The sequence below is a fragment of the Andrographis paniculata genome, unplaced genomic scaffold (assembly GCF_009805555.1).
Source record: "Andrographis paniculata isolate CXL003 unplaced genomic scaffold, ASM980555v1 Contig9END, whole genome shotgun sequence".
Classification (NCBI taxonomy): Eukaryota; Viridiplantae; Streptophyta; class Magnoliopsida; order Lamiales; family Acanthaceae; genus Andrographis; species Andrographis paniculata.
In genome coordinates this window covers 142,032-165,966 of record NW_026137639.1, presented here as the reverse complement: position 1 = coordinate 165,966, position 23,935 = coordinate 142,032, and the positions used below count along the sequence as shown (strand labels likewise).

The following is a 23,935-nucleotide window of genomic DNA, read 5'->3' as shown; positions in this document are numbered from 1 at the left end:
CATGGACTTTGCCGTCGGAATGATCTACAGCGGCAAGATAAGGGTACATTTTAAAATGAACGGTGTAGATCGATCCGGTGCTGAACTCCAGTCTATGTTTATTTTGAGATAATCAGTGGATTGAACCCAACTGGATCGTATCATTGGCCCATACTATTTATATACATGGGCCTAATCAGGCCCATTTCGGATCCTTCTAAAAACAAAACCCTAGCTAGTGCGGCAGACTCTCTCTCCCGTTTTGCGCATCCAGCTGAGAAAGGGCGAAGATACTGAAGAGCAGCGCGGCGGAGTGCGACGGGAATCAATAAAAACGGTGGGGCTAATAATTTGACTGGTTTTTGGTGCACTGAAGCTATCTGTTTGTTTGACATTGGATTGGCCCTGGATTTTGCAGAAAAATGGCGGACAAGGCTGTGACTATCAGAACAAGGAAGTTCATGACAAACCGTCTGCTCTCCAGGAAGCAATTTGTAATCCTTTGAGCGGCTTTCACTTTGTATTATCTACTGCATGGTTCCTGACTATTAACGTTTGCTTATTATTGTTTTTCTTCGCTAGGTCATCGATGTGTTGCATCCAGGGAGGGCTAACGTTTCTAAGGTGTGATCTCGTGTCTGTTTAATTCATAAAATTATACATCATCTCGCCTTGCTCTTTTGTGAAGTATTAATTGAACCTCGTACCTATGTAAGACAGATGTTTTATAATTAAATAATTGTCTACGAAAATGCTGGCAAGTATATGGAAACGTGGAATGATATATAATTAATGCATGGAATTAGAAGTTTACACTTTCGATTGGCAAGTTGCTTCATATTATCTTAAGCTCAAGGAAAGTTCAATGCTCACATCCGACTGAATAATTTGAAAAGCATCAATCTTTTATTAATTCCACTGATTTCCTTGAGTTTTGTGGAGAAAATATTATGTACATATATATAGATTTTCGTAGCGTTACATCATCTAATTGTTTTGTACCTTTTGGCAATTTAATTGAAGGCTGAGCTGAAGGAGAAGTTGGCTAGGATGTATGAAGTTAAAGATCCAAATGCCATTTTTGTGTTCAAGTTTAGGACACACTTTGGTGGAGGCAAATCTACCGGATTTGGCTTGATCTATGACTCCGTCGAGAGTGCTAAGAAATTTGAGCCAAAGTACAGGCTAATCAGGGTAACTTATCTATCTGCTAATGTTGCTTAGATGATTTAGGAAGTACCTTATCTGATATAATTAGTTGGCATTAAGCAGGCTATTTGTGTAACACTGCTATAGTTTCTCATTGTTAGTGGAGTCTCTTTGTAGCCATACTTATGGCTAAGATGGTTCTATTTTCTTTTTCCCTTCCTTTAACTTGTTTGTTTCATTTCAACAACATTTTAGTTTTAACTAGTTGGAGCTTTTCCTTTGAATTTTCCCGACTTCTTGTTTAAAATTCTCTTTGGCTAGTTAGTTTCTCTTTGAAGAAATTTTGTCAAAACTATTTGTTTGCATTCCTTGTTCTGTTTGCCTCCCTCATCAAATGTTGACGCTGCTGGTGCAATCTGCTGGTCTTTTTTGTTAAAATGTGAACCACAAGCATCCTAGTTTATCATGCCCTGTGAGATTGGACTCTTTGTTTCTAACATGAGAATTTTTTATATGCAGAATGGACTTGCTACAAAGGTCGAGAAATCTAGAAAGCAAATGAAAGAAAGGAAAAACAGAGCTAAGAAAATCCGTGGCGTTAAGAAGGTATGTTCATTCTTTCTTCCTAGGCAATCATACATGAAGTACTCTTATTGTATATACATGGACTTTTTTGTAATTCAATTCTAATACCACAATATATATTCCAATCCAAATTTATCCGTGCTCACAAGATTGGAGAGCTCTTTCGTGTTAATAAAAAAATAATAGGTAGTAGAAACTAAAATTCGCTGCACATATCACAAACATACACTAACATAAATAATTCAAATGCCTAGATTCAGGAAGGAGAAAGTTTTTATATCCTTCTAAATGATTGAAGTCAAGAATCTTTCTTACTTTGAAATTGGTTACGAGGTTAGTAAATTATGTATCTATCATATTTGCAGACCAAGGCTGGCGATGCTGCCAAGGGTGGGAAGAAGAAGTGATCTTCTCAGGATTCAGGTTTTTGTTCTTTTGGTTTTACTATTATTTTTAACCCCAACACCCCACCTCCCCTCTCTTAGGACTGCACTCCACTTAATGATTTGGTGGATATCAGTCTTGAATTGACACTATGTTTCTTTTTGGAGCATTTTGTTCCTTCTATCGTAATTTTTAAATATATCACTTTTTTGGGTTGTGTCACAAAACACTGTTTGTATTCCAAATCTTGATCTGCACCATTGAAGTTAAATTCCAGGTTTGGTTGCGTTATCGCTCTTGATTTCTTTCTTTGTTCTTTTTTGCACTTGATCTTAACCATGAAAAAAAAGTGTTCAACTGGTGTTTATGACATAGGAGAACGTAAATCATAAAACGGTGTCGGTTCACTAATAAAAATATGTACCTAAATAATAGTACTATTTCTATCTCATAAACCATGTGGTATATAAATATCGAACAAACGCTGGTGGTGTTTATTTTATATTAACATATCATGGGATTTTGTTTTTCGTTTAAATATAAATTATTATTATTATATTTGTTTTTTTTTTTGTTTCAAATGAAAATTAATATTATTTAGGATGTTTCATTTTCAATAATAAATATATATTTTAAACCAAATAAACTCCCTATGTAAATACATGCATTTTCCATATAAATTTTACATACAATTATAGAATCTAATATAATACACTCAAAATATTGTCGACAATCTTTCCAACAATTTTTTTACTATTAAAAACTTGTTTGTACCGACTATAATAAAAATAATATTCTTATTATTTAAATTTAAATTTAAATACAAATAAAGGAAACACTAATTTCAAATAGCCATAGAAGAAAATGTGAAAGAAAAAAGAAAAAGTAAATCAACAATAATAGTAATAATATTAAAATAAATGAATAATAGTTATCTTTTGTGTTAAATATATTCCATATAAAACGTTTACATATATTTGAAAATTATTTTGTATAATTTATCTATAATAATATTTTAAAATATAAAATAATATACTATTTTAAAAATATTTTTCAATATTTTTAAAATTTCAAAATATTATACTAATATTTTATGTAATAAAAATTATATTAAAAAAATATATTTATTAAAAAATTGTATAAATTATATAATAATAAAGTATTTTATTTGTCTCCTATAATCCAATAAGGTTGTATATACAATATTCTAAAAATTATATAATTAAGTATATAATTAAAAAAATATATTATTAAAAATAATAATATAATAAAAATATTTATAAATTAAAATTTTAAAAATTATATGTTCAATAAATTTAAAATATAATTATAAATGTCGTAAAATGTAAAATATAGGACATACAAAAAAAACATGAACAAGAATATAAGAGAGAGGATAGTAGTTAAATTACAATACTTATAAGCAACACTTTTGGACCTATATGTTGTAAGACTGGATGTGGATTAAATTGATAAATTAAATCTATAACTTTCTATCTCATTTGTTTGGGCTAAAATTTTATAATAACTCTCGCTACTCTAAATATGACCCAATTTGCATATCAGGCCCATACTATGATACATACATACACAATATAAATATATTATATATATTAGCCTAAAAGAAAAACCTCAGTTAGGGTTTCCAGCTATTAGAAGGTGAGAGCGAAGCCGCCGCCGATCCCGCCTCCGATCGTAACTCTGCCCGCCGATTCGAAACCTGAGCCATGGTGAGGAATGCGTCTTCTGATTGAACTTGATTGTTTACGTTATTTTTCTTTATACCCAATGACGATTTTCTATATAATCAACTGAAAAATGTGAATTTCGCAGTCGTTGATAGCGAATGAGGATTTCCAGCACATTCTGCGTGTGCAGAACACCAACGTAGATGGGAAGCAGAAGATCATGTTCGCGTTGACCTCAATTAAGGGCATTGGCCGCCGATTCGCTAACATTGTCTGTAAGAAAGCCGATGTCGATATGAACAAGAGGTCTCTCTTTCCCTTCTCTTTTCGTTTATTTTTTCTGTTGGTTTAACTTATTCCCTTTCGGATCCATTAGGATATCGATTTCGTATGTATATATATACGCACTGGACTTTGATCCGAACATTGCTTTTGGTGTGGTTGGTTTCTTCGTATGTATTATTTACAAAATTACCGAAACTTGAAATTTCTAAACAGTGATTCTCAATCTGACTCTCGAAGTGGATTTACATTAAACAGGCCAAGCTATTTTCCCAAACAATGATGCTAAAAAAATAATAAAAAAATCTAAACTTTGATAGGTTGAGAGCATTCTGATTGCTTTTGAGGATAATTTGAAATTAATGGTAGAAATCAGCACAGTAGCGATTGTTTGGATTAAGTTTGTTTTAATGGTGTAATAATTGAGATTTCACAGAACACTTTTGTTTGTATGTATTACCGCAGCAGTTACATTTTTTTGCTACATGATGGCGTTTTCCCTTGATATACATTTGCAATCAATTTTGTTCAGTTGCCAAGTGTTTGAACATTGTGATGATATTGCAAGTGTTTCTTGTAATTTCAATTATTTTGAATCTTTCTGATTGTTAGCCATTTGTTTGTTCAAATTTATTTTCAATTCAATTTGTTACATTATAAGAGTATTTTGGTATGTTTATTTTGTTTGCTGTGGTATTTTTGGAGAATGAAATCTTCGGGTGTGCTCAAACATTTGCAATTGTTTCTTGGAATTTCAGTTATTTTGTATCTTTCTTATTCGTATCCGTTGGATTGTTTAAATTTATTTTCATTTCATTATAGAATATTTTGGTATGCCTGGTTCTCTCACTGGTTCTTTTGGAGAATGAAATCTGAAGTTGTTGAGGGTGCAGGGCTGGCGAACTTTCTGCTGCAGAGATCGACAATTTGATGGTCATTGTAGCAAATCCTCGGCAATTCAAGATTCCTGACTGGTTTTTGAATAGGAAGAAGGATTACAAGGATGGAAAGTATTCACAAGTGACATCTAATGCCTTGGATATGAAGCTGAGGGATGATCTCGAGCGCCTGAAGAAGATTAGGTTCGATTTCACACTTATCAATGATTCCATCCCAAACTGTCTTATCTCATCCATTCATCACATAACTATTTTATATTTACAGAAACCACCGGGGTCTCCGTCACTATTGGGGTCTTCGCGTCCGTGGCCAGCACACTAAGACTACCGGCCGTAGGGGAAAGACTGTCGGTGTCTCCAAGAAGAGATGAGCATCTTCTTGTTTTTCTGTTTCAATGTTTTCTGTTTGGGATTTTGGATATTATTATACTTTTTGACGATTATGTGACGTGCTATAAGTTTGTTATTTGCGAATTGAATCACTTTGCATATGCAAGTTTTTTACTCCATTTTAAAATGATCAAGTCTCCAACTGTCATCCTCCTCCATTTGTATATAAATCCCCTTCTTTAGGTAAGGGAAAAGCATGCTGGGCCTAGTGAAACCAGACCTTTAGACTTAAATAATATGAAGATTTCCAGTGTGTCCAAGATAAGAGGACACCCCATCACACGATAAGAGGCCAAGATTCATGCACTTTTTAAGGGCTATTGTTCTTGTCTTGTAATGATGATTATTTGTGAAGATGATGAAGTTTGGTGACTAATCAGCGGTGTTAAGTTTGGATTAATCTATTATGTGGTTCTACAATAAGAACAAGGACACCCCATCACACGTAATATCATACAAACCCACAAGAACTTGCTCATTGCCCCACACCTTATTTTACAGCCATCCAACCTTCCTTGGACAGTGAAAGAAAATGACTTTCACGGCGACGACATGTGTATATACGTTTATCGAAGATTAGGAAAATTTCTTACCTGTAAAAATGGTAGCATAGTTGCGCAAGAGTGGTCCTAGTGGTTCAACCCATTCCGGATACACGACAATGATAACAGCTCCCTAGGACCGGACTACACAATCAGTGATGATAATCAGTTTTTGTAATCATCTGTTTTAAGGGCTCTTTTCCCATGCAAGTTAAAACAATGGCGGCCATGAAATTTTATAAAGCTTCCCTGCTTTAAGAATTTTACAAAAAGCCAATAAGAATCAGCAATAATGACACAAGGGAAACACATACTATGGTTCAGCTCAGACAATTTGATGAATGATTGAATGTAAGAGAGGCTGTTTCGAACCAAACGTTAAAAGAAAGACAAATACAACAAATTACTGCATAAATGCACACCTCAAAATAGTAGACATCAAAACAGCAGCCACTGAGATGATATTGGACCCTTTTGGCATAATAAAAATCAAATCTTTTATGTAGACCGATTTATTGATTTCCTTTTCAGCTCTGATAACTCCCTCCAGCTATGATTATCCCCGAAAAGAATCGTCTAAAAATTTCTACTACAGTAAATTAAATGCCTGGAATAATATCACAGCCAAGAAGACTGTAGTTTTCTCCTATATCTATGCTATCCATTGAAAACTTTGCAACCCTTCCAGCATTGTTCAAAAGAATTGCCAAATTAAGTGGATCAAATTGATCTCTAGGAATTGGGACTTGAAGTAGCCATATATATATACAACAAATGATTGATTATATCCCTATGTATGCATGCATTCGACAACATCTACAGAAACAAGAGCATGTGAAAATGAAGAAGAATCTGATAAACTAACTCAAACCTTTTCAAACTGCATCTCCCTTCTTCTTCAGCTGTATCCTTAACCCTTTCATCCCTGAAACTAACTGTGACAGAGTAAGTTCCAAAGGAATGATGAAGAAATCAACCAGGATTGATGAAGCATTTTATATTCCCAATTATTATGATTCTCCATTCAATCACAGAGCAGAAACATGTTTTTGTGCACATACAGAAAGCCAACAGAGAAACTGAAGCAAAGAGAGGCACAGGAATTGCTGTTTTACTGTACAAGCACAAAATTCCCGCCCCCAATGTCGTCGTCTTCCCCGCCGGCGTCGTCCTCCTCCACTTCGGTCGGCCCCTTGGGCACCGTGACCACCAGCTCGCCGTCTTCGTACGCAGCCGAGGCGAGCTCCGGACGCATCAAATCCGGCAGCCTAAACCGCCACAAATCGAGCTCCAATTCCATCCCCGACAAATCAACCACATCGCTTCCCCTAACCACAATCTTCGTAACCCCAGGGTAGATCTCCACCGCATCCGCCCTAACATCGCCGCTCATATCGCCCGTGGCGACCGTAAATATCAAGGAATCGGCCGTTTCGATGACGGAAACGTCCGCTTCGGAATCGAACGGAAGCTCCAGAACCTTGGCGAATATGTGCGGGAGACGGCGGAGTTTCCTCTGGCGGCAGGTGTTCGCCACCGCCGCGACGCCGTACCGCCGCGCGATGTTGCATTTCCCTGGCGCCGGATGAACCTTCATTCGCGAGCCACGGCGCGATTCTCGAATCCACGCACCGAAACACACAGTAACCCTAGAAATTGGGGAACTGAAAATTAGAGGATCAGACAAATCCACAGCGAAATCCGATGAATCACAAAAACGGAGCGAAACCGTGATCGATTGGTATTGATAAGAAAGGAGGCTGACAGCAAATGGTGGTCCGGTGGGCGGAGGCGATTACGTGAGGGGATTGTGCTGCAAATACGGGGGTTGGGGAGAGTGTTTGTATTGTATTGTATGCAGTGTCTGGCTCTAGTGGACACTCGACAACGACGATTCTGTCCGGATAGACTTTAATAACTCTGCCTCTGTGTCTTATATTATAGTATTATATTATTTATTGTTAATTGTTATTATGAGAATTAATTACTCAATAATTACGCTATATAATCATCTTATGTGTTGAGGCTTAAAAGGGTCGCGGTTAACGTGCCTATTCACTACCAGTGGCTCGTCCACGCAGCAAAATCAATGAATTAGAATTTATACGGTTAATTTAATACTTTAATAGATGTAATTTTAAATATATTGCATATATATTTACATAAATATTAATAAATTAATGTGTTGTTTATATTTATATATATTATTATCTTCTTATTCTAAATTAGTAGAATATTAACCTTTGTTATGACATAGTTATTATCTATAAATTCAACTCTTACGCCACCCGTCATTCTTTACGAGACTATTGTTAAATTATAAAAAAAATTATTACAATGCATTGTTTTTCCGTAGTAAGATGAAAATCAAATTTAGAATTTGGGTATAATAAAAGGAGGAGAGAATCAATTGTTGTATTGTACGAGACTATAATATGTGTTTTTAGTTCATATGTTGTATTTACATTGTATTAACATATACCCTATGTTATTTGTAATAATATTATATGCTGTCAGGCAACATACGATACGTTGTTTAGATTATACAATTATTTTTTGTTCATATAAAGTAATATATGGGTGTGTTCGATTGTAGGATTTAGACAAAATTCTACTATTCATCTAAAAATTTCCCCCCAAAAGCATCAAATCAAATCCCTATTTTTTATTTTTTATATTATATTAAAAATAAATTTTACATTCAAAACATCACATCAACACCTATTTATATCACATCATACAACTATTCAAATTCAAAATTTTTACTATTCAAATCTCAACTCAAAATCCAAACCCCAAACAAACACACTCTGTGATGTCAAAAAACACACCACTGTAGCGGTTGCCAAATATCACGAGTGGGGAAAAATAACACTTAAGGGTGTGTTTGTTTGAGGGATTTGTTTAGATTTCAACTATTCATCCTATTTTTTCCCCCCAAAAACATCAAATCAAACACCTATTTTTCATTTTTTATATTATACTAAAAATCAATTTTACTTTCAAAACATCACATCAACACCTATTTATATCACATCATACAATTATTCAAATTCAAAATTTTTACTATTCGAATCCCAACTCAAAATCCAAACCCTCAAACAAACACACCCTTAACTGATTTAAAATCACCTCGAAGCCTCTGTCAGCCATAGATGAAAATGCTTCAAAAAGCTTTGAATTTATCGCCTAAAAAGCTTATATCGGAAAGGCAAGAAATTTGTAAGGAGTCAATATGATTGATTGCTCTAATATTTTCGACAAAAATAATAAATAAATTAATTAAATAGTATAATACTTTCTCCATTTATAAAATTACGTTATTTTTATCTAGATATAAATATTTTAAAATAATATATAAAATCTATTAAAAAAAATTATTAAAAAGGTAATAGAACTTATTAAAGAATAGTTATAAAATTATTATTATATAGCATTAAAATATAAATAAATAAATTATTTTACTATAAGTAAATATAGCGAGCTGTCATAATTTTTACAGCAAGTAACAAACAGTCCACACTCATTTATTTATTTTTTTTATATATATTTTTTATAATTTGGGAATAAAAAGTTGTTATCCGAAAGTACGCACGGTCGAACTTAATACTGTACAAATCAGATCCGACGAAAAAATCACACTAGGCGAACCATATGTGGCAGGTGACCTGAGCCGTCGGATAGTCCACGCTCATTTATTATTCGGATTGATGTTGGGTTGGGTTGAGAGCAATTGCAATGATTTTAATATAAACAGTTTTTTTGTCATATTAGAAGTTTTCTTTCAAGACATTTCAAAAAATACAATACAATGACTTATATTTTGATTGAAAAAAAAATGAAAAAAAATTGATCGTGCTTGGTGCAGGCGAAGCCCAATTCAGGCTATGCATTTACTTTCCTTCTCTCTATCTCTCTCCTCTTCGTTTTTTCTCCCTTCATATTCTTATTTTCTTTCTCTCATCTTTTTACTTTATTTCTCATCTTCTTTCTTTCTCTTTCTGCTTTTTTTTTTTTTTTCCTCTCAAATAGAGCTGTTGCTTAATTTTTCTCTCTTTACTTATAAAAATATAGAATATTACATAGACAAGTAAGTTAATGAAACTTTTTTTCTCTGTACCATTGCAGTTGCTCTGAAATTAGCTGAGATTATTTTGATTTATTTTATTTATTTTTATAATTGTAATGTATGAAAAATATTGTTTATAAAAATAAATTAAACAAACAAAACCCCAGGTTTATTAGATTATATTTTAAATTTATTATTTTTATTTAAAAATAATACTCGTCTCATATGTTGTAGGTAGGGTTATTGTAGATATGAATTTAGAATAAATACAATTACTAAATAATTTAAAATATATTAACTAAAATAATTATAAATTAATATTAAAATAAATAATTAATTTAATTGAAAATTTTAAAAATTAAATTAAAATTAGAATGTATAATATATATTTAAAAAAAAAAATAATATGAGATGTTGGACAGAAAAACGACAATGTGTGACAGAGAGGGTAAGTAATCTGTTACTATATGTTTTACTTATCAAATTTTAATGAATTGTAAAATTTTATTTTATTTTTGTCTATTTAATTTTATATTACAATACTATTATTATTACTTCCCTCCAGTGGCAATACTTAGATCATTTAGTTTCAACTCGACAATTTAAAAATAATAAATATTTTATTAAAAAATAAAAAATAGTTAAAAATATTTTAAAAAAGTTAATTATTAATATAAAGAATAAAAATTGAATGAGATAATAAATTAAATTTAACAAATTCATGAAAAAATAAATAAATTTGAAAAATAATACTAATAAAATAATATTAATTTTGATTTCATATCAAACTTAAATATGTTTAATTGAAATAAAAACCCCAAAAAAAATATATATATATAATATATTTGTTTAATGTTTTAGATTGAATCAAGATAATAAATTATATAGTGCTATTATATATTAAAATTTGTGTCCGATTTGAAAAGTGAATAAAATCATATATTCCTAAAATCAATTTATACAAAATTTATGCAAATATTTGTGGAGATACGAATTTCTACGGTTTAAAATATCCAATAAAAAAATAAAGCATTTAAAGTAATTGTTATAATAAAAATATTTGATTTTATTTTTTAAGAAATAGTATTAATATATATAGTATCAAGTAAAAAAAAAAAAAAGGATAACATTAATATTTTAAGGTAACCTGGAGGACAAAAATGCAAATTCCGTATTGCATTTATTGGTGTCGGCCAGTCAATGGTAAACGTGGCAATGTGGGTAAGGCCGTTCCTATGCCCCCAATTTAAATACAACTCTGAGTTCGTTTCAGTTCCGCAGATCTTTTTAATTTTTAATAGTATCAAATCAAATAATATTAAACTGCAAGAAACGAGTACCATATTATACAATTAACTAATTGCGAATATATTTATATATCTTCTCCCCAGAATATCACTACCAACTTTACTCGACACAATTTGCAAGCGCCTCCGATCCATCTACAAGCTCCTTGCCAATAAGGTATGGAACGGTTTATATTCTTTATGGTTTCAGCTTTGACGGTATCTACTGTTTGTTCTTTGTTTTGATTTGAGGTTGATTGTTTGCGATCTGGTTTTTGTTTTTGCTCTTATTGTGTTTAGATCTGAAGAAACTGACCGACCTGAAGGGTTAAGGGGCGGTTGTTGTCGATAGAGGCCGTTGTATGCATATGTTTGTTATACCGCTGGGGATTAGTAAGATTAACGTTGATTTGCTGAAAATTTGGTGGTTATGGTGGAGATTTAAGGTTTCTGGTTGTTTGGATTTATAGTGTTGTGAATTCGTTTTATTGTATGTGAAAGTTGGTTTATGCTATTTAGCTGATTTAGGGAGAGAAGTAAAGGTTAGCTGAAGTATTGAAGTAATTAGAATGGAGACTTTAGTTGCTGCTCATCATAGGAACCAGAATCATAATCAGTATTATGGTAGGAAACGAGGACGTGGATCAACGAAATTTGGTTCATGTGGATCTGCGCCGGCCAAGAACTTTTGGGGAAATAGTTGTAGGACATACGAATCTGCAGCTGGTTTAATCCCTACACCTTTGAAATCTGCCTCTACACCTGTTTCTAAGAAAAGCTTCTATGCTTCTCGCTCGTCCAGAACCTCGCCATCATCTGTTAATAACAGTAGAAAATGCTCGGAGCAAAATGCCAGGAGAATTGCTGGCCCTATCCCAATAAAATTGGACTTTGAGAAGGAGGGGAAGTTGCATTTCTCTGAGAGCTGGGCTGGGACTGCTTGCTCAATTTCTCCTCCTCCAAGTTCTTTGCCCTTGCCTGTGTTTGCTCTTCGGCCAAGGAGGACAGTTTCACTTGATTTGCCTAAAATGGTTGCTGAAATTGATCTACCCCCCATTGCGAAATCTGCTCCTACTTCCCCAGCAAGGGGGTGCAGTCCTTCAGCAAGTGGTCTATTTGACAGCATTGAATATGCAACTACGATGCTGCGGCGAATCCTTAATCTTGAAGTTATTGACGAGTGAAGGAGTACTTGGTCCCATGTAAATATGGAAGTCTATAGGCTGAATGTGTACATAACAAATAAGGTCTGTTGAATAATGTTTGTGTGTTTGTTTAAGGATCTTAAAGGAGGTTGGACAATGTGATGGATCTGAGTGTGGTTTGGTTGCTTGAGGTAGAATTTGCAGGAGGAAGGTTTATACAGTAAGGATTACTGAACAGACTGATCAGATTATTATATTCACCCTTCAGACAGATGAATTGTCATTGAATTCTCTCTGCAGTTATATATTCTCATCATGGGTTTCTAGTCTTGTATATATTGGAGTCTTAATTTGATTGTTAGTTTGCATATCTCCACAACCGATGCTATAGCCATTTAACTTAGACCTGGACCTTATTTTCTTTCACTTTCTTGAACTCAAACAAGGGATCAATTTTCTGATTCCTGCACAACCATTTCTTCCCCCTCTCCCTCCATCCCTTTCCCTCTTGTTTTCTTCAGTAAATGGACCAACGTTGATACTATCCATTAGCCATTTTTCTGTTTTTTGATAAGAAAAATGGTATGGGTTATGTAGGAAACTATTATCCTTTTGCTCTCAGTAAGTTCTTTTGTGTCCCCCCCCCCCCCCCCCCTCTTGTTGTGGAACTCTTACGAAATCCTCCTGCTCTTTCCTTGTTTGAAGACTCTAGTTTGTCTTTGTCTATTCTAATTAGAAATACCTTCATTCATCTCACTTTGATGTGTCTTGAATACCTTGTTTTTCCTGCTCTAAAGTGTATCTTATCACTGAAGAGCTTTGATAAATTCCTTGCTCTATAGTGTATCTTATCACCCAAGAGCCTTGATCATTCAACGGTTTTTACAGGTAATCCTTCATAATCTTATATATCACTCCATTTTTAATATGGTCCTTGATGCTAATGTGAATTTTCATACTCCTGGCAGGGACAGCTGTGTGTAGATGGTAGAAGAGGTTTGACGCAGCCCTGTTCTTGGTGATGGTGTGCCCTGTAGCATTCCATGCCCGACTGTTTCGATCTTTTAAGTATAGAGTACCGACTTAGTCTGTCATGTTTTATGGTGCTTTGTCATTGATGTTTATCGGTAGCTTTTGTTTATGCCAGTATCGTATAAGACTACAGGTGAAGGTGTGCTTCAACTTATGTTAGTTAATTTCAATTTTCTTCAATGATAGCAGTAAAATAATAGCATGGTGCTTCATAGTTATGAAGACACTTTTGATTTTATATCACTGGGCATTGTATGAATATCATTTGGAGTATTTCTACTAAAATGTTGTGATATTGATGCTTTAATAATGATAAAAAATGGTTACCTATATTGTTCATTGTGAAAAATACCATTGAGATATTAAACCCTACCCGTTTGTGTTTCTGCCAAGCAACTTGTTTGGATCTGATTATGTATGAATTTTTATAGCTGGTGAAAGAAAGAGCAAATAGAATTATGATTCAAGGACTCTAACCTACCTAAAGATAATGGGATGTCCTAATGCTAATGTGAAATTAATATCAGGAAGAGTCTAGAATTTGTTTGGAAGTTGACTGAAGATAGGAAACCAAACAAAAGAACTTCCAAAATGGTCAAAAGTAGTTGAGCTCCACAAATTCATTTCAAATCTACTTAGCTTTCTTCCCACACTGAATAAACTTCACTCACTTTATAACACACATGCCATCCCTCAGCTTCAAGAATTTAAATTTTGTTCAGTTCAGAGGAAATCTTCAAATTCAGTAGAGAAAGAAGGCTATGGCAACTTCATCACCAAATGCTGCCTTAATCTTGTTTCTTTTACCACTGGCATTGTCGATTTTTCAAGCAGGAGCACAGATCACAACTGCATGTACAAGTTCAGTGATCACCAGCTTCACACCATGCTTGAATTTTGTCACCGGCAGCAGCGGCAGCGGTTCATCCCCCACCGAGGATTGCTGCAGCTCGCTCAAGTCGCTGATGAGGGACAACATTGACTGCGCCTGCCTAATAGTGACCGGAAATGTTCCTGTCTCGATCCCATTTGTGAATTCCAGCATGGCGCTTACGCTTCCGAGAGCGTGCAAGAGCTCTGTGCCCTTGCAGTGTAAAGGTAAGTTTAAAGAACTTTGTTCAAATAACTCAATCATATATATATATGTATGCACTATATAACTTGGTTTGGAATTTTGTGTTTCTGCAGCCACTGGTGTGCCATTGCCTCCGCCAGGTATGTCTGCAGTGTGTTTGTTTATGTAAATTCAGAGTCATTATAAATTAGTTTACTGTTACATTGGATTATTTGAAAATTATAATTGATCTAGTGTACGGACAGGTCCTGTCTTGTTCGGACCAACTTCAGCTCCGGCTCCGGCTCCAGCAGCACAACCTCCGGCTCCTCGGAGTCATAATCATAGTCATGGTCTGACTCCGACTCCAGCTCCAGCTCCAGTTCCAGCACGTAGAAGACATGGCCCAAAAGGTATGGAAGACATATAGACAACACAATAATTAATGATAGTATGATACAATGTTTTGAATTTAATATAATATCATCTATCATATGTTTTGTTTTGTTTGTTTTAGCATCTAAAACAATGGCAGCTCCGCCGCCGGTTGAAAGTAGTTCCGGTGCAGCAGCATTAGCGCCGCCTCCTAAATTTGCATTAGGACCAAGTGCAAATCCAGGAATCAGACCAGTGTTCAATCCCCAATCATCGTCATCGTCATCCTCATTTCCATCTCTTTCTGTAACAGTATTATTTTGTGCAGGAATCCTTGCGGCGGCTGCCAACTACTACTGAGAACCCCCCAAACACTTGTATTTGTCCTTTTCCTTATTTCGAATATAATGCTTAATACACAATTAATTACTCACACGGGAATTGATAGATACTGCTTATTACTCATTACATATATAAACAGACAGTCCTCAAATCCTGCAACTTGCAAAAGAAATTCATAAAAAAAAAAGAAATGAAATATTTTGATTTATCTCCAAAATAACGCCGCCACCGCCGCCGTACGGCCTTCTCTGTACCAATCCAGTTTTGTACTACCTGCGTTTTGTCGTCTTCTTGTGTATACATACAGCCTGTCGGGCTAATACGCGGCGATACATTCTGTCCGTTGCAGAGACACGTACGGGGACACTTGTAATAATGCATGGCGTTTATCGTCGATCCCATCGCCGGATCTCATCCTGATCTTAAATCTTCTTTTCACTATAAATTCATTAATCCTCCACTCCATTACAGCAACACACAGTTCTTCATCTGATCAGCTTCACAAATCAAAATGCATCACAAAACTCGCCTTTGTTTGTTTCTGACGGCACTGTTCCTCGCTTCTGCGGTCCTAATTTCGGGCCATGACTCACAGACCGACCCGCAGAGGGAGTTCGAGCGATGCCGGAGGAAGTGCGACCGCCGCTCCCCGGAGGCCCGGCGGATCTGCGAGGACCGCTGCGAGGAGCGGCGGCGGCGGCAGGAGGAGGTGGAGGCGCAGCCAGGGGGAGACGCCGGAGAACGTGAGGTGGAGGATAAGCAGAACCCGTACGTGTATGAGGATCGACACTTCGGCACTGATATCCAGACCCGACACGGACGGGTTCGGGTCCTCCGGAAATTCACGGAAGGGTCGGGTTGGAAGCTCCTCAGAGGCGTTGAGAATTACAGAGTCGTGATTGTGGAAGCAGAGCCGCGGACTTTCGTCGTGCCCAATCATTGGGACGCCGACGTCGTCATCTTCGTCGCCAATGGTAATAATAATAATAATATTTATTATATATCTGAATATTTTTTGTTGGTATTTATGTATTTAATTTAATTTCATCAGGAAAGGGAAGTGCGAGTCTGGTGAGACAAAACAGGAGGGAGAGCTTCAACATCAAAGAAGGCGACGTGTTCAGAATCAGGGCCGGAACGACGACGTATTTGGTCAACAGGGACAACAATGAAAAGCTCGTCCTCGTAAAGCTTGCAATACCCGTCTCCATTCCAGGCCATTTCCAGGCGTTCTTCGGCGCCGCCGGCGAAAATCCTCAATCCTTTTACAACGCATTCAGCGACGAGATTCTCGAAGCTACTTTCAACGTGCGCGCTCTTCAGTCGAATATTCGAATTAATTAACGTTAATTATGCCCCCAATTAATCGTATTCTGAATTTCTGATCTCATATATCCAGACGAGGAAGGAACGACTGGATAAGCTTTTCGGGCAGCAGAAACAAGGAGCCTTCTTGAAGGCGACGGAGGATCAAATCCGGTCGATGAGCCGCCACAAGGAGGGCGGAATTTGGCCGTTCGGCGGCGAGTCGAAGGGCGCCGTCAACATCTACGAGGAAGGTCCTAAACACGATAACAAGTACGGACAGCTGTACGAGGTGGACTCCAGCGAATACAAACCTCTGCGAGATCTAAACGTCGCCGTTTCGCTGGCGAATATCACCCAGGGTGGAATGTCGGCTATGAACTATAATTCCAAGCTTACGAAGATCAGCGTCGTGATCGACGGCGAGGGCCACTTCGAAATGGCGTGTCCTCATGTATCCAAGGAGAGCCGCCGTGAATCGCAGCTCCCGAGCTACCAGCGCGTCGGCGCGCGGTTGAGGCGCGGCACGGTGGTGGTGGTTCCGGCGGGTCATCCTTTCGTGGCGGTGGCTTCCAACAATCGGAATCTGCAGTTGCTTTGCTTTGAAGTTAACGCCGAGGACAATGAGAGTCATCTTCTTGCAGGTAATTAGTAATTCTTTTAAACATCCTTATACGCCGATCGGACTCGTAAGCCATGTCCGAAGCGCCGCCATTGATGAGATTTCATGATTTCTGATGTTGCAGGAAAAAGGAATGTGATGAAGCAATTGGAGGAGACGGCGAAGGAGCTGGCCTTCGGAGTCCCGGCTCAGGAAGTGGACGAGGTGTTTAACAACCAACAAGAGGAGTACTTCTTTCCGGGACCCCAGTGGCGTCAGCAGCGCCAGGACCTCCTTGCCGATGCGTGATGCGTGATGCGAATACGAATCCGTATCCGTATATTATACTTAATAAAATCCCGAGGAGGATATGTACGATGTACGGTCTGTCTGAGATGTAATTACGTAAGACGATGGCAAGCACTGCTAACATAAATAAAACAGCTGATTCCAAAAGAGCAATATTTGGCCCAAAAAGCCCATATTATTTGGTCCAATCCAGTAATGTAGCTATTTCTTTAATTGGGCTAACATTAGGCCCATAATATGTGTGACCCATTTAATTAGTGAAAATCAATCCAAAAGGTCCAAAAGGCAGTCCAATCAAATACTCCCTCCGTCCTCGCGACTCATGGCCCATTTTTCTTTTTTTTGTCCGTATAATTTTTTATTTTTAATAAATTTATTTATTTTAAATATATTTAATAAATTAATTTTTTAATTTTATACGTAGATCCACTCGAAATTCTTTTATTTATATTTTTTTTAATAAATAAATATTTTTATCTATATTTAAAACTTTTTATTTTTAATAAAATTAGTGGTAAATTAATTATTTATTTAAATATATTTAACAAATATAAATTAATTTAATTAAATTTTTAACTTTATACGTAGATCCACTCAAAATTCTTTTATTTTATATTTTTCTTTAATAAATAAATATTTTTATCTATATTTAAAACTTCTTATTTTTAATAAAATTAGTGGTAAATTAATTATTTATTTAAATATATTTAACAAATATAAATTAATTTAATTAAATTTTTAACTTTATACTTAGATCCACTCAAATTCTTTTATTTTTATCTCTTCAATAAATAAATATTTTTATCTATATTTAAAATTTTTTATTTTTAAATAAATTAGTTTTAAGTTAATTATAAATAAATAAAATTTATTTATTTATTTGTATTCTATAAAATTTTATTCTATATTTATATTCTATATATTTTATTGATATATAATGCTAAATATATTTAAAATGCCAACAAAACTACTCATATAAAAATAATATCATAATTTATTATTAATAACTTACTAATCTACACTACATAAAATACCGTATCCTTAAGTAAAGTATCATTTTGATTGTGACGGAGAGAGTATAATTTTTTTAATATTTAAATAAAGTGACAAATGAACTATAAGAATCTTTAACAGTAATTAATACTGTAGTATACTTGAATCAAGTGGTATGTACGACACTAAGACTTTGTATTATGGGAAAAGAATTGATGATAGGTAGCAGTCAATAATTAATTGAATGAAAGTGAAAAGATTGTTAAGTGGGTGGGCTATGGCTATGACAAACCTTTATCACAGAATTTAAGGCCACCTATGAAAATGACTTCCAAAACACATTTTACGTACAAATATAATACTCCTACTATTTTTTTTAAAAAATAAATATTATTAATAAATTCTGTTAAAGTGATTTGCAATATACCCAAGTAAAGTAAACATAAACCATGTATGTCTTGTTTGTTGATTTCTCATTGATGATAGCTTTCTCTTTCAAGGCCACGTGCTGCATCATCTGGTGGTCCATAATATTTAAATCCATCCACATCGACTCGACTCATGTTGTATGTAATAATATTATTATGTAAATTCATAACCTTTTCATTGCTATTAATACTCAATAATACATTAAATTACAAAAAAGAAAACATTAAGTGGGCATCGAATTAAAAGTAGGTAAATAATAAATTTCTTGATCACAAATCCGACCCTCTGTGCCAGTCTAACTACAACAAAGAATAAAAGAATTAAATATTAATTAATGCACATCACATTATATAAAAATGCCTTATCCATCTTCTTCCTCACTTTCTGAACCCCACCATCGTCACAATGAAAATATTGTTCAAAGCTCGACTTGTCCATTCACTGTTTCTTGATTGAGCAAGAACAATCAATCAATCAATCAATCATAGCATGATTTTATTACCAACCTCGTTAACATTGTCATCTCCAATCTTGTTGATGACATAACCTGCAAAAAATTAAACCAAATTGAGCTTCAGACGAATTCATTCACATTCTTTCAACAAATCTATAATTAGCCATTGTTAGAAACAAGTAAAGCTCAAATGCGAGGCTCCCCTGTCCTCTACCTTAAACCGTATCCATCTCCAGTGTCTTTCGATCTCCACTTCTCGTCTTCAAAGTCCTGTTCGACAGCGAAGAGGATCCCCTCCCGGAACAAATCAGAATCTCTGCATTGTAACTTAATCTCGAAAATGGAAGTTTACTGCAGGTACGGCAGCACGAGCAGCTCTTCAGCCTCGACACGGGAACTCGAATGATTCACGATTTTCTTAACATGGCTGCAGTTGGACTCGACTTCAGCGACGAACACACTGTACACCGGTCTATGGTCTGAGAACCTCGACTCTCCCCTAACGTACAACAGCTGTCGGAGACCATATCCGCGCCACAGTATACGGTCACACCTTCATCAACAGCCAAATTGTCGAGTGAATACGACAATATCATGTTAATTGTAAGCTAACTTTTTAGCCCTACCATGCAGGGGTTCGACGTTTCTCTTTCGGGTTTATGTTCTCCCCCGCATATCTGTCTGAATTATTCGAGTACTTGTAAGTCGGCGGGAAGTATATTTTCCCTTCGTTCCAACCTACAAAAACACGGCCCTGACTCTGTTCCGTTCGAAGCTGTTCGAAACGGTTAAAACATTAGTCGAAAGATAGATCGCGATCAATGATCGAAGTTTAATTTAATTTAATATTTTTTTTCGCTTGCCTGATCATTCTCCAACAAAGCTCTCCAGTTGCGCATCTCGACAAGAGCCTTCGCGTATCGATAAGCAAGCGTGATTCTGTAATTCAAGTCCCCGAGCCAGATGATTCGACTGCACGAAAAACACAAATTTAATTTTTTGACATGAAAACGAAAATTAAAAGAATGTGTAAAGAGATGATGAATGTACTCATGGTCAAGGATTGTTTGAGGGGAGTTATCGTTTGCGTCTTCGTGGACTTGTGGGAACCGTGTTTTCTTCAAGATTTCCATGACGTCGGAGTTCCTCCGCAGCTCGTCCCCGTCTTTCTCCCCGGAGGTTAAATGGCTACACACGAAGCAAAAACTCGTCCGGTGCAATGACATGCTTATCGAAATCGAACCCTGAAATCCTTCACATTATAAGATACCGGTTTCTCGATGTTCTAAATTCGTATTCAAGTAAAATATGTTGACTTTGCACCTTGTTCCCGAGATAGCCCATCAAGCCTCTACCGACACAGGATACCTTTAGATTGCGCACGTCGTCTCTTAGATCAGTCTTGATCCACACCATGAGGAAAAGCCCCACCATCTGTTTGCTCGCGAATAGAAAATACCTCGACTGCTCGGGAGGTCTGTCTCCATCATCGATCAAGGCAGGACCGTAGTGGGAAACAGGGGAGTGTTGCATGTAAGGAGATGGATTCGATCCATCTTCATCGTCGGACGAACCAGTCCACCTCGAGTCCGGATCACAATAATCGCTCGGTCTATAATTATATCCATACATCATTTGATCGCACACGCTGAATCGATGATCAAGATTGGGCGGGGGATTCGAAACATGACTCCCCATGAATCTCATGCTGCGGCTGATCGACTGAAACGAGCTACGGTGGGAGAAAGACGAGCCCTTTCCCCTATTCAATCCATCAAAATCAACAACAAGATCGACGATAGGATTGGGAATCAGAGATGGTACGGAGCAACTGCTGCCGGGGAGGCTGTTGAGCGTTTTCTGGACGAGAGCTTGCCATTTTCTAGCAGGGCCATTGTCTTCAGTTCCCAAAACATTACCAGCATTTAAAGGAACGATTTCTTGAAACCTGAAGAACAACAAATTGTTTAACATCAATCCTTATTCAGGAGTTAAAAGTACGGCGATGATGTTCGATTAATCAATTCACCCTAGAACATAAATGTCAGCAGCCGGTGCACTGTGTAGCCATTCTTCCAGATTTAAGTAACTCGGAGGTGACTTTCCGGCCACATTCCACGTCGATACAAAGATCCTATCTCAAATAAAATGAAGAAAATTATGGATGGATTCAGGGGCTTGGCAAAGTTCAGTGAGTTCATAAAAGAGTGAAAAGGCAAGTCACCTATAGTTGTGCACATCAGTGATTGGGGAGGCATCAAGATCAATCTTTCGATTCAATCTCCCTGTTAAATCAGTTACTAATAATTGGTATTGGTAATTCCAGTTTGATGAGGAATAGAATACCAGTGCTGTTCAAAAGATGAAAAAGATTTACTGTTTGGTTCTGAACATATGTTGTTTTTCTTGACAGTGCATGAGAAACTGTTGCTCCATTCTGCAGCAACATCTGAACAAGGTAAATGAATCGAAAGTGAGTGTGTGCCCTAATTGATTGAACCAAGAAATTACAGCTTTAGAGAGATGATTGATTATATGAACTTGTGCTTAAATTGGGGGAGACTTCAAGAGATCTCAGCAAATCAAACACAGGCAAATGCTAATTGGGAGACTCCTGAGGAACTTATGCTTAAATCCAGATTTCCCACTCAATCCCATTTTCATTAGAGATCAAACTGTTATTACCTTCGAAAATGATGTTATCAGCATGAAAGTTCACAGCTTTGCCCTGGAGATTCCGCCATTTCTTGACCAGAGTTTTGGTCCATGAAAGCTTCATCAAGAAACACAGAGATCAGAAATCAAACACAGCCCAGAAAACCTGATGAATGCCTTCCTTATTCCCAAATTTCTTGGAGAAATCATACAAACCTTGCTTTTCTTCGAGTTTACATCTCTCATTGTTACACCACTTCATACACAAAGATATGGAAACTTTTTAAAATATTTTAAAAATGTCCAAGACAAAAGTCTAAATTACAACAAAAATCAAGAACTAGGGTTAACTGGATCAGAATACGGTGCTTAGTCAGTGGAAAGAAGAAGCACACAATACATACACACACATATATATATTTATTAATCAAAATTCCCCAATAACTAAAACAAGAAAAGAAAGGAAAGAGCGAAAGGATTATGAAAGTAGAAACAGCTCAGCCCAGAAATGCATACTACAGATCAAACTAGGGAAAGCAATAGCAACAATAATGCATCAATCACAATGGCGGTTTGGGGGAAAATAAGCTGAAACACACACACACACAAAGGAGGAATTCTTTTGCATAACGACGGGTGTGGATGCTTGTATGTAATGGAGAAGGGCTTCATAATGGTAGCTAAGCTAATTCTATTGCCCCAAAAATGAAGGGGCCCTTGAGTTGACCCCCCCTCCCCACCCTACGCTACCCCACCCGAACTGGGTCGCTATTCAAACCGGACCCCCACCCAAGGTGAAGATAAAGAGCAGCTGGCCAGGGCCCTGGTCTGGTCTGGGGTTCATTAATCAATCGATCTTGTACGGCCGATTAGAGGGTAAGAACAAGAAATGGTATTCATTCATTCATTAATTCGATTTTGAGGGTTGGTTGGTATTCTTTCATTTTCTTTCTTCCATTCTATTTTTATTTGGTGGCGAATCATTAACTTCATTAGGATAGACTAATTATTGGAGGGGTTGGATAAATTATCATTACCATAAATTAGTAGAGATTTTTGGTTGATGATTATATTATATATACTATTATTAAATTCAACTAATATCATCAAGTTGACATTCATTCATTCGTTCGTTGATCAGTTAAACAGAAAAAGAATCATATCACAATCACTAATCAAAGATTCCAACCATCCATCATATCATTTTCGTCTCAATAATATACTCTCCATCCATATATTCTGTGTATTTGAACAAGAAATTTAGAAAAATGAAAAAGCAAGAGAGAGAGAGAGAGAGAGAGAGAAAGATACGTTGTGCAAGAAAATGGGAGGCCACACAGTCCCTCTCTTTTTTCATATAAAACTGAAAAAAGAAATTAAATAATAATGTTGGTATGGAATGGATTTATGGATTTAATTGAAGTGATGAGTTATATTGAGTGTTGGAAATTCTTTAGTTAATTTGAAAACCTGGCAAGAAAGAAAGGCTTTGATGTGGGGCTCTCAAAATTATTTATTTTGTTGGATGGTTTCACCCTTTTAAGGAAGAAGAAAGTGATATTTTTATCAACATTCCTCAAATATAAAAGCTCAAAGCATGATCCAATATATATAATACCCACTTTTTTTTTTTCTTTTTAATATATATATATTTATATGTATTAGATATTGTGGTTTAGCAAGTATGGGTGTCATGATCGGACACTATATCCTTAATATGACATCTGTACTGATCATAATTAATTGCTTGAATTTAGTGTCAATTATTTAATTATTTGTAAACAGGCTGGATCGGACATTACAGCAAACAAACCGCCGAGTAGTAATTAATTATTTTGGGCCTTTGCTTTGACTAACTTAAAATTATACTACCATTTATTATTTATATATATATATCAATGGTTCTGTATTTTCCTTATTTTATAATTGATTATATATATATATATATATATATTGAGAGACTTGATGAATCGATAAAAATATTTGTT

At 35.7% G+C, this 23,935-nt stretch overlaps 7 protein-coding genes across 19 annotated transcripts; 5 read left to right on the top strand and 2 right to left on the bottom strand.

Moving 5' to 3' along the window:
* The first annotated feature begins 180 nt into the window (after positions 1-180).
* LOC127244044 (40S ribosomal protein S24-1) lies at positions 181-2,389 on the top strand. The gene is made up of 6 exons (XM_051264336.1): positions 181-316; positions 398-473; positions 562-603; positions 1,003-1,173; positions 1,648-1,734; positions 2,079-2,389. Exons 2-6 carry the CDS (start codon positions 402-404, stop codon positions 2,118-2,120), a joined length of 414 nt encoding a protein of 137 aa, XP_051120293.1. The 5' UTR covers positions 181-316; positions 398-401; the 3' UTR covers positions 2,121-2,389.
* Positions 2,390-3,694: 1,305 nt separating this feature from the next.
* LOC127244147 (40S ribosomal protein S18) lies at positions 3,695-5,457 on the top strand. Its single transcript, XM_051264524.1, has 4 exons — positions 3,695-3,827; positions 3,931-4,091; positions 4,961-5,149; positions 5,232-5,457. Exons 1-4 carry the CDS (start codon positions 3,825-3,827, stop codon positions 5,335-5,337), a joined length of 459 nt encoding a protein of 152 aa, XP_051120481.1. The 5' UTR covers positions 3,695-3,824; the 3' UTR covers positions 5,338-5,457.
* A 350-nt stretch (positions 5,458-5,807) lies between these two features.
* LOC127244146 (uncharacterized) lies at positions 5,808-7,802 on the bottom strand. Of its 13 annotated transcripts, XM_051264523.1 has the most exons (4): positions 6,960-7,802; positions 6,770-6,833; positions 5,950-6,042; positions 5,808-5,866 (listed from the first exon to the last, which is right to left on the bottom strand). In XM_051264523.1, the coding sequence occupies exon 1, from the start codon at positions 7,493-7,495 to the stop codon at positions 7,010-7,012; it is 486 nt and encodes a 161-aa protein (XP_051120480.1). In that variant the 5' UTR covers positions 7,496-7,802; the 3' UTR covers positions 5,808-5,866; positions 5,950-6,042; positions 6,770-6,833; positions 6,960-7,009. The 13 variants fall into 13 exon arrangements, with proteins under 13 accessions (XP_051120480.1, XP_051120475.1, XP_051120468.1 ...); XM_051264518.1 differs by having other exon boundaries at positions 5,950-6,833; XM_051264511.1 differs by having other exon boundaries at positions 5,808-6,150.
* Positions 7,803-11,267: 3,465 nt separating this feature from the next.
* Positions 11,268-15,547, top strand: LOC127244145 (non-specific lipid transfer protein GPI-anchored 16-like). The gene is made up of 6 exons (XM_051264509.1): positions 11,268-11,431; positions 11,554-13,286; positions 13,367-14,528; positions 14,619-14,645; positions 14,751-14,897; positions 15,002-15,547. Exons 3-6 carry the CDS (start codon positions 14,192-14,194, stop codon positions 15,217-15,219), a joined length of 729 nt encoding a protein of 242 aa, XP_051120466.1. The 5' UTR covers positions 11,268-11,431; positions 11,554-13,286; positions 13,367-14,191; the 3' UTR covers positions 15,220-15,547.
* Positions 11,823-12,437, top strand: LOC127244165 (uncharacterized). The gene has a single exon (XM_051264565.1). The coding sequence runs from the start codon at positions 11,823-11,825 to the stop codon at positions 12,435-12,437; it is 615 nt and encodes a 204-aa protein (XP_051120522.1).
* A 118-nt stretch (positions 15,548-15,665) lies between the features above and the next one.
* LOC127244144 (vicilin Cor a 11.0101-like) lies at positions 15,666-17,569 on the top strand. Its single transcript, XM_051264508.1, has 4 exons — positions 15,666-16,175; positions 16,253-16,509; positions 16,601-17,150; positions 17,253-17,569. Exons 1-4 carry the CDS (start codon positions 15,713-15,715, stop codon positions 17,414-17,416), a joined length of 1,434 nt encoding a protein of 477 aa, XP_051120465.1. The 5' UTR covers positions 15,666-15,712; the 3' UTR covers positions 17,417-17,569.
* Positions 17,570-18,999: 1,430 nt separating this feature from the next.
* On the bottom strand, positions 19,000-22,637 carry LOC127244143 (type IV inositol polyphosphate 5-phosphatase 7-like). The gene is made up of 11 exons (XM_051264507.1): positions 22,164-22,637; positions 21,978-22,065; positions 21,670-21,741; positions 21,517-21,577; positions 21,322-21,426; positions 20,616-21,240; positions 20,343-20,536; positions 20,156-20,264; positions 19,919-20,067; positions 19,507-19,845; positions 19,000-19,385 (listed from the first exon to the last, which is right to left on the bottom strand). Exons 1-10 carry the CDS (start codon positions 22,191-22,193, stop codon positions 19,641-19,643), a joined length of 1,638 nt encoding a protein of 545 aa, XP_051120464.1. The 5' UTR covers positions 22,194-22,637; the 3' UTR covers positions 19,000-19,385; positions 19,507-19,640.
* Positions 22,638-23,935: the final 1,298 nt, after the last annotated feature.

What these genes read in the sequence shown, in the direction of transcription:
- LOC127244044 (XM_051264336.1), top strand. Translation starts at nt 402, where the DNA reads ATGGCGGACAAGGCTGTGACTATCAGAACAAGGAAGTTCATGACAAAC. An exon ending in CAAAGTACAGGCTAATCAGG is followed by an intron (nt 1,174 to 1,647) that starts GTAACTTATCTA and finishes TTTTATATGCAG; the next exon opens with AATGGACTTGCTACAAAGGT. An exon ending in AAATCCGTGGCGTTAAGAAG is followed by an intron (nt 1,735 to 2,078) that starts GTATGTTCATTC and finishes TCATATTTGCAG; the next exon opens with ACCAAGGCTGGCGATGCTGC.
- LOC127244147 (XM_051264524.1), top strand. An exon ending in GATGTCGATATGAACAAGAG is followed by an intron (nt 4,092 to 4,960) that starts GTCTCTCTTTCC and finishes TTGAGGGTGCAG; the next exon opens with GGCTGGCGAACTTTCTGCTG. An exon ending in GAGCGCCTGAAGAAGATTAG is followed by an intron (nt 5,150 to 5,231) that starts GTTCGATTTCAC and finishes TTATATTTACAG; the next exon opens with AAACCACCGGGGTCTCCGTC.
- LOC127244146 (XM_051264510.1), bottom strand. Translation starts at nt 7,495, where the DNA reads ATGAAGGTTCATCCGGCGCCAGGGAAATGCAACATCGCGCGGCGGTAC.
- LOC127244165 (XM_051264565.1), top strand. Translation starts at nt 11,823, where the DNA reads ATGGAGACTTTAGTTGCTGCTCATCATAGGAACCAGAATCATAATCAG.
- LOC127244145 (XM_051264509.1), top strand. Translation starts at nt 14,192, where the DNA reads ATGGCAACTTCATCACCAAATGCTGCCTTAATCTTGTTTCTTTTACCA. An exon ending in TGTGCCATTGCCTCCGCCAG is followed by an intron (nt 14,646 to 14,750) that starts GTATGTCTGCAG and finishes GTGTACGGACAG; the next exon opens with GTCCTGTCTTGTTCGGACCA. An exon ending in TAGAAGACATGGCCCAAAAG is followed by an intron (nt 14,898 to 15,001) that starts GTATGGAAGACA and finishes TGTTTGTTTTAG; the next exon opens with CATCTAAAACAATGGCAGCT.
- LOC127244144 (XM_051264508.1), top strand. Translation starts at nt 15,713, where the DNA reads ATGCATCACAAAACTCGCCTTTGTTTGTTTCTGACGGCACTGTTCCTC. An exon ending in CGTCATCTTCGTCGCCAATG is followed by an intron (nt 16,176 to 16,252) that starts GTAATAATAATA and finishes TAATTTCATCAG; the next exon opens with GAAAGGGAAGTGCGAGTCTG. An exon ending in TGAGAGTCATCTTCTTGCAG is followed by an intron (nt 17,151 to 17,252) that starts GTAATTAGTAAT and finishes CTGATGTTGCAG; the next exon opens with GAAAAAGGAATGTGATGAAG.
- LOC127244143 (XM_051264507.1), bottom strand. Translation starts at nt 22,193, where the DNA reads ATGAGAGATGTAAACTCGAAGAAAAGCAAG. An exon ending in TAAACTCGAAGAAAAGCAAG is followed by an intron (nt 22,066 to 22,163) that starts GTTTGTATGATT and finishes TTCTTGATGAAG; the next exon opens with CTTTCATGGACCAAAACTCT. An exon ending in ACTGATGTGCACAACTATAG is followed by an intron (nt 21,427 to 21,516) that starts GTGACTTGCCTT and finishes TATTTGAGATAG; the next exon opens with GATCTTTGTATCGACGTGGA.